The 13,713-nt window shown below is 43.1% G+C and overlaps 2 protein-coding genes across 3 annotated transcripts in view; both read right to left on the reverse strand.

Annotated features, from left to right (window-relative positions):
* Nucleotides 1–9,634, reverse strand: part of CCDC183 (coiled-coil domain containing 183) — a 26,928-nt gene extending 17,294 nt beyond the window's left edge. Inside the window, exons 1-5 of the mRNA XM_044661240.1 lie at nt 9,565–9,634; nt 8,626–8,747; nt 4,607–4,684; nt 3,911–4,078; nt 3,195–3,299 (exon numbers count right to left, since the gene is read on the reverse strand). Coding sequence (XP_044517175.1) covers nt 3,195–3,299; nt 3,911–4,078; nt 4,607–4,684; nt 8,626–8,747; nt 9,565–9,634 — 543 coding nt within the window. The remainder of the gene's footprint in view (nt 1–3,194; nt 3,300–3,910; nt 4,079–4,606; nt 4,685–8,625; nt 8,748–9,564) is intronic.
* A 1,528-nt stretch (nt 9,635–11,162) lies between these two features.
* Nucleotides 11,163–13,339, reverse strand: TMEM141 (transmembrane protein 141). 2 transcript variants are annotated; one of them, XM_044661241.1, is made up of 5 exons: nt 12,915–13,339; nt 12,589–12,655; nt 12,377–12,463; nt 11,856–11,963; nt 11,163–11,323 (listed from the first exon to the last, which is right to left on the reverse strand). In XM_044661241.1, exons 1-5 carry the CDS (start codon nt 12,966–12,968, stop codon nt 11,265–11,267), a joined length of 375 nt encoding a protein of 124 aa, XP_044517176.1. In that variant the 5' UTR covers nt 12,969–13,339; the 3' UTR covers nt 11,163–11,264. The 2 variants fall into 2 exon arrangements, with proteins under 2 accessions (XP_044517176.1, XP_044517177.1); XM_044661242.1 differs by having other exon boundaries at nt 12,377–12,460; nt 12,915–13,338.
* Nucleotides 13,340–13,713: the final 374 nt, after the last annotated feature.

Here is a 13,713-nt window from a genome sequence, read left to right on the forward strand (position 1 = left end):
GAAACTATAAATAAGTTAAGTGAACACAAAATAGTATACCTGTCAGATCTCTGGGAAAGGAAAGATTTTAAAACCAAGCAAGAGTTAGAGAAAATTACAAAATGTAAATTAAATGGTTTTGATTATATTAAGCTAAAAAGCTTTTGTACAAACAAAAACAATGTAGTCAAAATCAGAAGGGAAACAACAAATTGGGAAAAAATCTTTATGACAAAAAACTCTGACAGGGGTCTAATTACTCAAATATACAAGGAGTTAAATCAGTTGTATAAAAAAATCAAGCCATTCCCCAATTGAAAAATGGGCAGGGGACGAGTGGGCAATTTTCAGGTAAGGAAATCAAGGGTATCAGTAAGCACATGAGAGGGTGTTCTAGATCTCTGGTGATTAGAGAAATGCAAGTTGGGGCAACTCTGGGGTATCACCTCACACCTGGCAGATTGGCTGGAGTGAAGGAAGGGGAGAGTGGTGGGTGCTGGGGGGGGATGTGGCAAAATTGGAACGTTGATGCATTGCTGGTGGAGTTGTGAACTGGTCCAGCCATTCTGGCTGGCAGTTTGGAGCTATGCTCAAGGGGCTATGGAGGAATGCCTGCCCTTTGATCCAGCTATACCATTGTTGGGTTTGTGCCCCAAGGAGATCATAGATAAACAGACTTGTACGAAAATATTTATAGCTGCGCTTTTTGTGGTAGCAAGGAACTGGAAAGGGAGGGTATGCCCTTCGATTGAGGAATGGCTGAGCAAACTGTGGTGTATTCTGGTGATGGAATACTATTGTGCTCTTGGGGGAATGGTGAACTGGAGGAATTCCATGTGAATTGGAGAGACCTCCAGGAACTGATGCAGAGCGAAGGGAGCAGAGCCAGAAAAACATTGTACACAGAGACTGATATACTGTGGTAGAATCGAATGCAATGGACTTCTGAACCAGCAGCAATGCAGTGACACAGGACAGCTCTGAGGGATTTGTGGTAAAGAACGCTACCCACATTCGGAGGAGGAACTGCAGGAGGGGAAACATAGAGGATGGGCAATTGCTTGAACGCACGGGTTGAGGCGGACATGATTGGGGAGGTAGAATCGGAACGACCACACCAATGCAACTAACAACAATTTGGAAATGGGCCCTGAACAAGGGCGCATGTTACAACCAGTGGAAATGTGCGTTGGCCATGGGTGGGGGGAGAGCGGGGGTGAGGGGGTGGGTGAGGGGGAAGGTAGGGGCATGAAGTATGTAAACATGTTAAAAATGAATATTGATATATGTTTAAAAGAAAAAAAAAGCTGCAGAGAAATCAAGTAGGATAAAGACTGAGAAAAGGCCATCAAATTAATAGCTAAAAGATCTTTTGAGAGAGAAGTTTCAGGAGAATGATCCTTTTAGTCATCATATTACAATAGGGTGAGTAGTGAATGGGAAGTGAAGACAAGGACATAGCAAATGCAGATGACTTTTTCTAGTTTTTTTAAGGGGAGATGGGAAAGTTACATGAGCAAATGACAAAGTTCGGTGAATAATTTTTTATGGGTGGGGAAAACGGGCAAATTTGTGGACACTGGGAAAGGAGATGATAAATAATGAAGAGAAGGATGAGGAGAAATCATCAAAAGGACAAGCCCCCTTTGGGAATACAGGAAGGAATGGGATTAGGGGAACAAGTAAGAAGATTTATCTTGCATGTGGGCTTGATGATCCCAATCTGCACATTGGTTCTGATTCTGATCTAAGTGGGGATAGATGTGGAGAATTAAGTGACTGGTGTTAGAACAGTTTAAAAAAAATTCTTATGTTTAATGAGCATGAGGTAGAAAACCTATTGTTTTCCTTTGCATTTCTTTATTAATGGAGAGGAAGGTGGTATAATGAATAGAGAAAGCAGGCCTGGGTTTTTCAAGGTTTGCCTCTGACCCGTACTTAATGGTATGTCTCTGGGCAAGTCACTTAACCTCTCAAGGCATTGAAGAAACTCAGCTCTTTAAGTCCATAAGTTGTTGACTCTATAGATCAGTAGAGATAGGAGCTCCCAGAAGAGGAGGCAAATCTCTGTATATTCTGATAAAGTTTGAGGACTGTCCCCTCTCCCCACCCCAAACTGTTAAGCATCTAAAGTCTCTTTCAGTACTAAATCAATACTCCTATGGTCTCAGTCCCAGAAGGCATTTTTTAAAGCCACGATTAAGTTAGAAGACTATCTCCTAAGACTTTGAGGGGTTGACAGTGTGCAGAGGGAGAGAAATGGCCCATAGGAATGAAATTCTGCATTCTTGAAGCACTGAAATGATATTTTAAAACTGCAAGGGCAAATCCTTGGATGGAAGACTTCAAAATTTCTAATCTAAACTGACCAAATAATGGTAAACCTTCCCCTTTATTTTAGGGCAGAACTTCTGTTGTATGCATTTGATATTCTAATATTCTCTCCTTCTAGAAGAACATTTGATTGGGTAATAAGTCCTTAATAAATGCTTATTGACTTGTGCACCGGAATCATATGTGAATCCCATCTTCTACTGGAGGCCTTTCCTGGGCCCCCCAGCAGCTAGTACCTTCCCCTCAGAAGTGGCTTCCCAACTACTCTGTATTTGACTTACATGTACTTACATATAGACAGTGCTTAGTACAGTGCCTGGTCCATTATGAGTGCTTAATAAATGCTTTTTGATTGCTTAAAAGGAGGGAGCACTAGAGAAGTCAGAGAAGTAATTGCTGGATATACATGCTTAAAAAAAACAATGGAGGCAACTTCTTTGTTTTGACCTTTGGTTGATAGCATGGAAAACAAAGCTAGAGGTGCTTCAGCAGAGGAGGAGAATGCTTTCAGCGGGATACTATAACCATAGATAATATTTCACTTTGAATTGATTCATCCTTCAGGGGCTACTAATGGTCATTAAATTATGGTTGGGGTGGTTGAGGCCAAAGCAGGAAAATCATAGGTGGGCTCAAATCTGGAATATTAGAAGGTACCTAAAACATGGTCTGGCCCAACCCTATTTTACAGATGAGGAAACTCAGACCCAGGGAGGCCCAAGAACACACAAGTAGTGGAGATTTGAATAGAGGACATCTATCAGTTCATTGCTTCCCCCCATCCCTCCCCACCCTGAATATACTTCCTGTGACTAAACTAACCTACTTAAAATGCAGTATGGGTGGGCCATGGAGGTGGGAACAGGAGGGATGGGACTCACTTTTTTCAGATAATCCAACAGCCGAACGTAGAGTGAATAGAGGTTCTGGCTAGTGTTGATCTTGATCATTGTCTTTTCAATACTGTTCTCTAACTGGCGGATGATCTGGGCAAGAGCAGGAAGTTGAGAGCAGTATGTGTGTTTGTGTGTATAGCTAGTAGTAATTACTGGAGCACAAATGGGATGGCCAGGGGTAGGAAGATGCTTGAATGGTAAGGCCAGAGTCATAACTAGGGCAGGGCAGTTAAAATTTAGAAGGTGCTGAATTTAGAGGTCACTGACAGTACTTGAAGTTCTTCAGCAGCTAGAAACAACAGAGCTTATCACTTAGTGAGAATAATTTGTTAAAATAGGAAGTATCAAATGGTAGGTTGGGAGGAACTCCTTCCCAACCCCACTTTTTTTGCCCCTCTTCCCTCCCTCATCCCAGCATTGGCCCTGTATAAACCTCCCCAGCACTGGGCTTGTACTCACACTCTGGAATCTGGCTCCACACAGGGGTTATTTCCCTCCCTTTGTGGGGTTTGCCTTGGGTATTATGTATGGTTTTAGTTCTTTGAGCACAGCAAGCTCTGGGCAAGGCTTTTTTGGTCCTAATGCTGAGGGGCCCAAGGATGGGTTCTTGAGCTATTTCTCCCAGAATTCAAATTCTTTTTTGACTAGGGATGAGGGGAAGCTCTAACATAGTCTTGGGTCCTGTGGGGCTGCCCTCTCACCTGCAGCTGTTGCAGCTCTTCTTTGGTACTGTTCTGCCGGCTCAGTAGATTTTCTAGCTCTGATTGCATGTTTTCTAGCCTCTCCCCTCGCTGCCGAACCAGGTGCAGCATCACATTGTGAACGTTCACTCGGTCAAAAACATACTTACGCAGCTTTTCTCGAGCCACCTGTGGAGGTGTGAGAGGGCTGGGCCAGGGCCAAGATACACAAGAAGGGAGAAGGACAAAGGAATGGCTACAGGAGGAGCTTGGGGAAGAATATAGAGGGGAAGAATCAGGATGGGGCCTAAGACTAGTGATGGTAAAAGGATGGAGGATGGTATGGGGTGATGGAATAGGAATGATTGGATGTTTCAGCTCTATAGAGCTTCTCCTATTTTCAAGGTTTCCTCTTGTGTTTCTGCTTCAATGACACCATCTGCCACCCCCAATTCTGAGCTCCAAAAACCAATGGCAAGACTTTAGAGCTTTTTCAAAGACTAAGGATGCTGTAATTTACAGTCTCCCTATTGAGGTAAGCTGTCTTTGGACGCCTCTATGTTCTGATCATAGCTTGGTGGATATTGATCCCTTTTGAAATTTCCCCACTTAAGCCCCAAAGAATGGTCCCTTGAATCATTTTTTGAGAGGGTTTTGTAGGAGATACCCTTTCCACATTCTATGATTCCTGGTTATGCTTTCTCCCTTAGTTGTTACCTCCACAGTGCTTCGGCTGGTGGCCAACTTCAAAGATAAGTCCTTCCGGCAGGCCCGGGCAATGGTCCATTCATCATACTGTAGGGTTGGGGGAAATTTGGCTGGTCTGTTTCAGAGCCACAGCTGTCTCCCACACACACTGGGACACCCCAGGGTCCAGCCTCAGTCCCCAGTCCAATCCCCACCCAACAAAATTAATAATTGCATATATTGATATAGTGTCTTAAAGTTTACAAAGCCCTTTCATTGCTATGAGGAAGGTATTGTAAGTATAATCACCTCATTTTATAATCTCTATTTCTGTGGAAGACACTATCATTCTGCTAGTCTTCCTGGTTTATATTCTGGGTATCATCCTAGACTCTTAAAACTTACTCCAAAAATGCACATAGTTGTCAAATCTTGCTTCCACAACATCTATTGCATCCAAACCCTTCTCTCAGTCCCTCATTCATTTCTCATCCAGACTATTATTATGAATGGGTTTCCCTAACTTAAGACTCTCCCCACTCCAGTTCACCTAATGTGGTACTACTAAAGTAATTTTGCTCAAGTGCAGATCTGGTCATGTGACTCTATTCTTCAAGCAAATATAGCTGCTTTTTATGCATACTCATCTTCCTTGTTAGAATGTAAGCTCATTGTGAGAATGGTTTTTTATTCTTTGTACTTGTATCTCCAGAGCTGCACATAATAGATGCTTCATAAATTCTTGATTGGTTGTTGAAGATCCTAAAGCTCAGATAAAGTGATTTGCCTATAGTCATTCAACTACTGAGTGTCATAATCAAGGTTCTAAGGTCTTCTAACTTCAAGTCCAGGTTTCCTCCCTTCCTCCTCAAATTGATTGCTTCTTCCTGCCAAGTTTCCTCTGTACCTGTTCCAGTTCCTCTATCCCAGTGATTCCCAAAGTGGGCGCCACCACCCCCTGGTGGGTGCTGCACCAATCCAGGGGAGCAGTGATGGCCACTGGTGCATTTCTGAGTTCAATAAACAGTTTCATAATTACAAAGTTCAATGTTTCTAATTTACACCTTTCTTTACTATATTTTACGAAAAAGGTAGAAACATTAATACATATATCTTTCCTATTAATTGCTATTAAAATTAAAAACATTTAATTTCCAGGGGGTGCTAAGTAATATTTTTTTCTGGAAAGGGGATGGTAGGCCAAAAAAGTTTGGGAACCACTGCTCTATCCCAAATTAATTTCTTACTGACTCACTTCCTTCTCCCAACCTGTTTAACTCTGCCTATCCTACTTCATGAAACATTGTCTTTCCTTGATGCCATTTTGGACAGATTTTGAAGTTATAGTGAATAGAACGTTAGATTTGCAAGATCTGGGTTCACATTCTACCTGGGACAATAACTGAATGAGCCTTTGCAAGTCAGTTAATCTACGTTTCCATATTTTTCAAATGGTGACAACAGTAACACCTACCTCAAAGAGTTTTTATGAGGGTCAAGAGAAAATGCATATTAAACATTTTTCAAACCTTAAAACACTATATAAACATGAACTATTATTTTTATTATATTTAATTAAAGACCCTCTTTATAATCCAGCTTGAGAGATCATATATCAGGACAAATGGCTGTGCTCTGGGTTTTTATTCTATTTTATGTCACTTGGTGATCTCATCAGCTCCTATGGATTCAATTATCATCTCTTTGTTGTTGATTTTCAAATCTGCTTATCTAGCTCTAGCTTCTCAGCTGACCACTAGTCTCACATTTCAGACTTGACTATTAGGTATCTCATGAACTGGATGTCTTGTAGATGTCTTAAACATAACATGTTCCAAACTGAATTCATTATCTTTTCCCTTCAGTTAGTCCCCTCTTCCTAACTTCCCTTTTACTGTCAAAAATACCCCTGTCCTTCATATTACCTAGGTTCAAAACTTAGGTTTCATTCTCCATTCCTCATTCTCACCCTGCCATATCCAATTTGTTGCTAAGACCTGTTGATTTGACCTTTGTATCATCTCTTGCATAGGCCCCCTTCTCTGACTCTGCCAACACTCAGGTACAGACTTTAATTATTTCGTTGTGCCTGGACCATTGCAATAGTCTTCTGGTTAGTCTGTCTATCCTTTACTCAGAGGTAAAAATGATCTTCCTAATGCTTTGGTCTGGCCATGCACTTCCTCCATGCCTTCCCCTAAGATCAAATGGTACCCTATCATCTCCAGGATCCAGTAAAAAGTCCTATTTGGCATTCAAAGACCTTGATAATCTCTTTCATCCTCTACCTTCCCAAGTCTTCTCTTCTCTCACTCCCTACCTGCAATATGCTCTTTAATCCAGAGATACCACTCTTTCCAACAAAATACTATCTCAGGGCATTTTCATGGGCTATCTGTCCCTCAGGCACGGATTGATCTCCCTCCACATTTCTGCCTCCCAGCTTCACTGGCTTCCTGCAAATCCTAGCTAAAAATCCCACCTTTTTCAGGAAGCTTTTCTTGGTTTCCTTTAATTCTAGTATCTTCCCTCTATGAATTGTTTCCAATTTATCTTGTATATAGCTTATTTGTATATTGTTTTCCTCCATTAGATTGGAAACTCCTTGAGGGCAGATACTGACTTTAGCCTTTCTTTGTATCCTCAGGGTTTAGCATGGTGCCTGGCAGGCACATACTGGGTGCTTACTAAATGTGCGTTGATTGACTAACCCAAAGGACCCAATACTTCCAGGGCACAGGGTGTTTTTCCTATCACATCTAAGCCTCTTTGTATTATGAGGTTGGAATAAGTTGTCTCTAAGGTTCCTTCCAGCTCTCAATTTCTATGACTCTCAGGTTCCGTGAGGCCATGGAATCAGCACAATTCTCTTGCCTAAGATCCTGAGCTGGGATGAGGTATGGGGGTCTCTTTGGTTTATCTATGCTCCTGATTAGGGAAGTCTGGAAAACTGGGGTTTTTAATCCTGCTCCAAGTAATGACCAATTTCTCTTTCCATATGGTTTCCTTGTTCTGCACTCTATTTGGTTTATTCTGCAACTGAAATTGTCCCTAGTTGGAAGAAGCTTCTTTAGAGATGCCCTAGATCACAGATATAGATTATAAATCTAGGGCTAGAACAGATCTCAGAGATCACCTAGTCCAACCTCTTCTTCCCTCTCACTTTACAGTTGAGGAAATGGAGACATAAGGAGAATAAATGACTTTTCTTTTTCTTTTAAACCTTTACCTTCTGTCTTAGAGTATCAACTCTAAGACAGAAGGGCAAGGGTTAGGTAAATGACTTGCCTAGGGTCACACACAAATAAGAAGTGTCTGAGTTATCTGAGGCCAGATTTGAACTCTGCGCCTCCTGACTATAGACCTGGCACTCTATCCACTGATATTTAGGTGCCCCAATAAGTAACTTTTCTAAGATAGTAAGTATCAAAAGTGGGATTTGAACCCAGGTCTCTGTCTTTCTCTCATTCACCTCTCTCACCCTCTAGGGCAGGGGTCAGCAACCTTTTTGGCCGTGAGAGCCATAAACACCACATTTTTTAAAATGCAATTTCGTGAGAGCCGTACAGTGCTCACAGTGCGCACTCCTGTAACAGTGCCTGAAAAAAAATTGACTTTATGGCTCCTGCAGAAAGAGCCATATCTGGCCCTCAAAAGAGCCAGATATAGTTCAAGAGCCAAATGTTGCTGACCCCTGCTCTAGGGCTAAACTTCTTCCAAGAAAGGTAGGTTTAGCTTAGTCACTAGGGGAGGAGGGGCACAATGACTTTGAGTCATGGGGCTACAGGAATCTGGAGAAATACTTTTTTTCCTTTCCTTTCCAGGAATTGTCTACTGCTCAGAAAAACCTGAAGCTGAGGAAGTGACTCAGGGTAAAGCACTGGAGAATGTAGATATATAGGTGAGAGAGAGAGAGAGAGAGAGAGAGAGAGAGAGAGAGAGAGAGAGAGAAAGAGAGAGAGAGTCTCCCAGAGTCTAGGTGGCTATGTTCTATATAAGGACTAAGAGTACTGGGTCCTTAGTGAGGTCTTAAAGATTAAGTTCCATACTTTTTTGGCAACTGTCCAGTCCTGATGGAAATGTCGCACATTGTTCTGCAGGATACTAATCACATCTTTGTTCTGGTCTGTCCTCTCCTCGAAGGACTTGCTTTGTAGAAGCCGGCTTTTTTCTAGGGGTAAATCAGAGGCAGCATGGATGGGCACAGAAGCCCAACCACAAAGTGGTTGACAGAAAATATTCCCAGTGGCCCCCTGTTCCAAGATAGATCTTTGAGGGAGATCTCATCTGGCCAACCTCAGTGATTATCTCTGAGAGTAAAGCCAATTATTATACATCACCCCCATTACTCTGGACCAGTGGATTATCTGAGGGGGAAATGACTTCTTAAGAGTTGATCCCAAATAAATAAATGTCAAATTGCTTCCTGTTCTTCTCCTCTTAGCCATGTTCTCTTCACAGAATTTGTTCAAATCACACAACATTCATTTTTAGGAGAGTCTCAGTGTAAAGGTATGGGAAGATAGGGACTGGGGAATACACTCTAGAATTCCACAGCCTTCTCCTGAGTTTCATCTTTTGTCCCTTGATCCTTCCCTAAAACTTTCCCTTTATTACTATTTAGTTGAACAAATCCCATATTTTGGAGCCTAATTCAAGTCTTAGAACTTTCCTGGAACTTCCTTGAAACTCAAACTTTGATCTTCCTCTTCTTGAACTCTGAGATATATTTGTACCATATTTCAAACTCTGTTATCAGCTTGTTCTATATTATTTTCTATTCATTTGTGTTTCAGCTGTTAGTCCTTTTGGAGTCTGAGTCCATAAGGCTGAGGAACATATTCTTTTCAACTTGGATATATCCATAAAGTGCCAAGCACATGGGCTGGGCACCCAGTATGCTCTAGATTTACTGATTGTCTTTTTCCCAAGAGCCCTCCACCCATCATGACAGGGTCCAAGACTGAATGAATAGGTATAAAGCTTACCTTGGAACTTGATGACGGTCTTTAGCTCATGGATCCTATCCCTTGGGCTATTTATTTCCTTGACCCTCATGGTGACATTCACAGGTCCCTCTCAAGTCTTCTTTCTTTTCCCCCACTGGGGAAGCTCTCAAAGCTCTGGTGTTACCTGCCCACCTTCCTCTACTCTGCTCGATGGGCTAAGTAATGTCTCTGATCAGATTGTATCATTAATTGTGAGCTCAGTGGAGCTCTGTGACAGTCTAGGATTCTCAATTCTCATAGAACCCTAGAGTTTTAAACCTACAATTACTCAACTAGTTTTTTTAAAGAATGGCCTACTCTCTAAGAGGTCACTTAGGCATTTATTCTTGGACCAAGTAAAATTGATCTTATGGTAATTAAACTAATTACAACTCTCCAATACTGGGGAAGGAGAGGGAATTTATTCATTTGATATATTTGAAAGGGCATTGGATTTGGAAAAAAAGAACCTAGGTTCAAATCCCACCTTTACTTATTACTGGTTCATCTACAGACAAATCTTTTCACCTCTCTGGGCCTCAGTTTTTTTGTTTGTTTTGTTTTTTAAATCCTTACTTTCTCCTTGGAGCCAAGGCAGAAGAGTGGTAAGGGCTAGGCAATGGGGGTTAAGTGACTTGCCCAGGGTCACCCAGCTTGGAAGTGTCTGAGGCCAGATTTGAAGCTAGGACCTCCTGTCTCTAGGCCTGGCTCTCAATCCATTGAGCTACCCAGCTGCCCCCATGGACCTCATTTTCATCAAGTAAAGTGATCCTTTCTAGGGTTCCTTTCAAAGCCAAAGTTTATTATTATCTAGTCAGGTTAACTGGGCATTTTACTCATGTGGATCTGAATGATGACCCTATAGCCAAGTTAGGAGGAGCTTTGGCCTAAGCACAGGAATCACTGAAGACAAATATATTTTTGACTTTATATCAGGTTTTGTGTGTGTGTGTGTGTGTGTGTGTGTGTGTGTGTGGTGTGTGTTTTACTACCCCCATCTTTTTCCTTTTCCCCACATTGTGCAACATCTCAAGCCATGCCATTTTGTATTTCTGTTTTGTATTTACCGTGCTCTATTTTGTTACTTGTGCATGTTTTTTATCCCCCTATTCAAAACTAAGTTATATGAGGGCAAGGACTAGGCCTTATATAAATTTTGTATATCTTTCAACCCTAAACACAGTCCTTAGACCTTATTCATTCTTTTAATGTGTATGTTAAAATGCTCAATTTTTGTTCCATGTCTGCTTCTCAACTTCCCCCATTTATATTCTCCTCTAAGGGAACAAGCTGGGAAGAATGAGAAGGCCCTCATTTGTTTATTAGTCCACTTTACTTTTAGCTCTTTTCAATTCTATTTTTTTGATACCAGTGAGGCCAAACATGGCAGATCTTAGAAGCAGCTGATGAATGAAGGAATCACCCCTGGTGTTTTCTGTTTCTCACTCCTCTAAACCAATCCTCTAAGAGTGTTGATGGAAGATAGTATCTTTTACTCAAAACAATTTTAAGTACCTTTCCCACTGTCCACATCAGTTCTAGTCACCCTTTATTTCCAGTCCTTCTGGTTAGGGAGCACAAAGACAGAAGACTGCACAGAATGTTAGAATACCTTTTATGTATATATAAGGATTGGAATATGGGGTGCTTGTGCATCGCTGGAAAAGCCATGATGTTGTAGACAAAATAATGGAGGACTCTTACTCCAGAACATCCCCATACTGATTTTTCTTCTGTTTTGGATCTGTAGAGGGCTGCTCTGTAAGAAATGATAGAAACACTGTGTCTATTTGGTTTCTTATGCTGATCTCACAGAGGGAGGGAATGGAGAACTGGAAGACCACATGCTGCTGAGGAGGAAGCCAGGAAATGCCACTCTGCCACTCCCCTTACTCCATCCAAGGAAGGGAGAGAGTGCTCCCATTGGGTTTCTGGGTGGAGGGGCGGGATAAGTAAGGAATGTCCTCAGTGAGCGTAGAGAGGGCGAGGGGAATGACCCCAGCTCCCATTGGCTGCTGGGCAAAGGGGTGGGGGATGTTGTCAGGCACAGTGGAGAGGGGGAGGAGAGCATCTCTGCCTTTCTAGTAATGAACTCTCGGAGGAGGGGGGCTCCAGTACCACAGATAAGGCTCTGTGTGCCATCTTTGGCACATGCCATAGATTTGCCATCACTGCTCTAGGTCATGGCATTACTTTAATTCATTCACATCCTTGTTTCCTTCATATCCATTGCTCTCTGGGAGAAATTTAAGGTGGTCTGCTTACCTGCCTGGCCCTTGGGTTTTTCTCACCTGGGGCATGGTTCTGGGGGAGCTGTCCAGTCTCCAAGAAGAGCCAGAGATTAGAGCATTTCTGTGTTTCCACACGAGTCACTGCATAGCTTCCAACTGAGCCTGCAACTAAGAGGGCAGAATGGACTTTAGACGTGAGAAAGTGGAAAGAGGGGATGGGATAGATTCTAATCTGGGGCATAGTTAGTCTCCCCCAGATCTTTAAGAAAAGGAAGCCAGGGCTAGAGTCTGGTAGCAGGAAAAATAGTTTCCACCCAGCAAAGGTAGATAGAGGGGCTTAAGGGCAGGGCTACCACTGGGACATCGAGTGGGATCTCGAATAATTGAGGGCTTCCAGATTGATTGCTCTCACCTCTCTTTTCCCAGCCTTTTCATTCTTTTAAGGGGGTGAATGGAAGGCAAAATCACAGTACTGGGACAGGTCAGGGTCATGGGATAGTTAACAAGTCAAGATTCAGGAATCTCCCTAACTACAGACACCCTCTTAGCACCTTGAGCCTCTCCAAAATTCGGGTACTCACCCATGGCCAGTAGCACGGTCCACTGCATGGGATAAGGCAATTTTCTCTGTAGGACCTTCTGTAAGAAGAAGGCTGCACCAGTGCCTGCTAAGGGCCAAGTCTCCGATTAGCTTGACCCCATGCTTGCCCAGTGTGCCCTAGCCAAGGAGGGGATAGGTAGGACCAGGGCAATCCCGCCCCCGACCGGCATATGAGCCAGCTCGCCTTCCTACCTGTGATGAATGTGACGATGCCTTTCATGAAGGCTTGGGATTGGCAGGCAGCATATTCCTGGAGCCCCTGAGATGAGCACAGGTCTGGGTGTTAGTCCCCTAGAAGATGCTCCCAAACAGCAGCAGGCTCTCGCGCCGAAGAGGAGACCCTCCCACCCCCCCAAACACCAGGAAACCAATCTTGTGTCCTCCGATACCCTCCCCCTGGGGCGCTTCCCTCCTACTCTCTTTGAATCCCTCCTCCCCCTTCCCCTTTCAGCTCCTCTCCTATGGGCTCCTGTGGGAACGATCCTACCATTTTCCTGGATTGGGCTCATATTGCTCACCGGGTGTCTAGCAGCCACCGCATCATCCACTCGAGATAGGCCTAGGGTAACCATTGCAGGGCGGAGGCAGGAAGGCAGGCTGGGAGTAGGCGGGGCGGGGCGGGGCGGACAGGGGAGTGGGCAGGGCAGAGAGGGAGGGAGTGGGCGGGGTAGAGATGTAAGTCCAAGCCCAGGAGCCTAGCACCTCCTCCTGAGGCTTTTCCTTTTCGGGGTGGGAGGGCAGATCATACCAGCAAGCCCCACCTCTCCAGCGGTCTTGGAAACTATGAGAGTGAACGAAAGAGTAAAAGTAAAAGAATGAGAACGAGAGGAGAATGAGAGAGAAAGAGTGAGATTGCTTTCGTTCTGTGGAAGGTGAGGCAGAGACTATGACATAGTCACAATGTGATTGTCGTATTTTCTTTCTTTTTTTTTTTTTTTTTGTATTTACTTATTTATGTAGAATATTTTTCCATGGTTACCAGATTCATGTTCTTTCCCTCCCTTCTTCTCTCCCGGATCTGACAAGCAATTCCACTTGGGTTATAAATGTGTCATCGTTCAAATTTCTATTTCTATATTATTCATATTTGTAAATGTTCTTCTAAAGCCAACTCCCTAGTCATATACCCATCAAACCACGTGATCGATCATAGTTTTTCTTCTGCGTTTCTACTCCCACAGTTTTTTTTTCTTCTTCTGAATTTGGATAGCGTTCTTTCTCAAGTCCCTCGGGATTGTCCTGGGTCATTGCATTATTACTAGTAGAGAAGTCCATTACATTTGATTGTGCCACAGTGTATCAGTCTACTAGTTCACC

The sequence above is a fragment of the Gracilinanus agilis genome, chromosome 2 (assembly GCF_016433145.1).
Source record: "Gracilinanus agilis isolate LMUSP501 chromosome 2, AgileGrace, whole genome shotgun sequence".
Classification (NCBI taxonomy): Eukaryota; Metazoa; Chordata; class Mammalia; order Didelphimorphia; family Didelphidae; genus Gracilinanus; species Gracilinanus agilis.

Bases quoted from the DNA above. Each gene is read 5' to 3' on its own strand.
- TMEM141 (XM_044661241.1), bottom strand. From the start codon at position 12,968: ATGGTTACCCTAGGCCTATCTCGAGTGGATGATGCGGTGGCTGCTAGA. The intron at 12,656-12,914 runs GTGAGCAATATG...TGCTCATCTCAG, and splicing joins CGGTGGCTGCTAGACACCCG to GGGCTCCAGGAATATGCTGC. The intron at 12,464-12,588 runs GTAGGAAGGCGA...CTTGGCCCTTAG, and splicing joins CATCGTCACATTCATCACAG to CAGGCACTGGTGCAGCCTTC.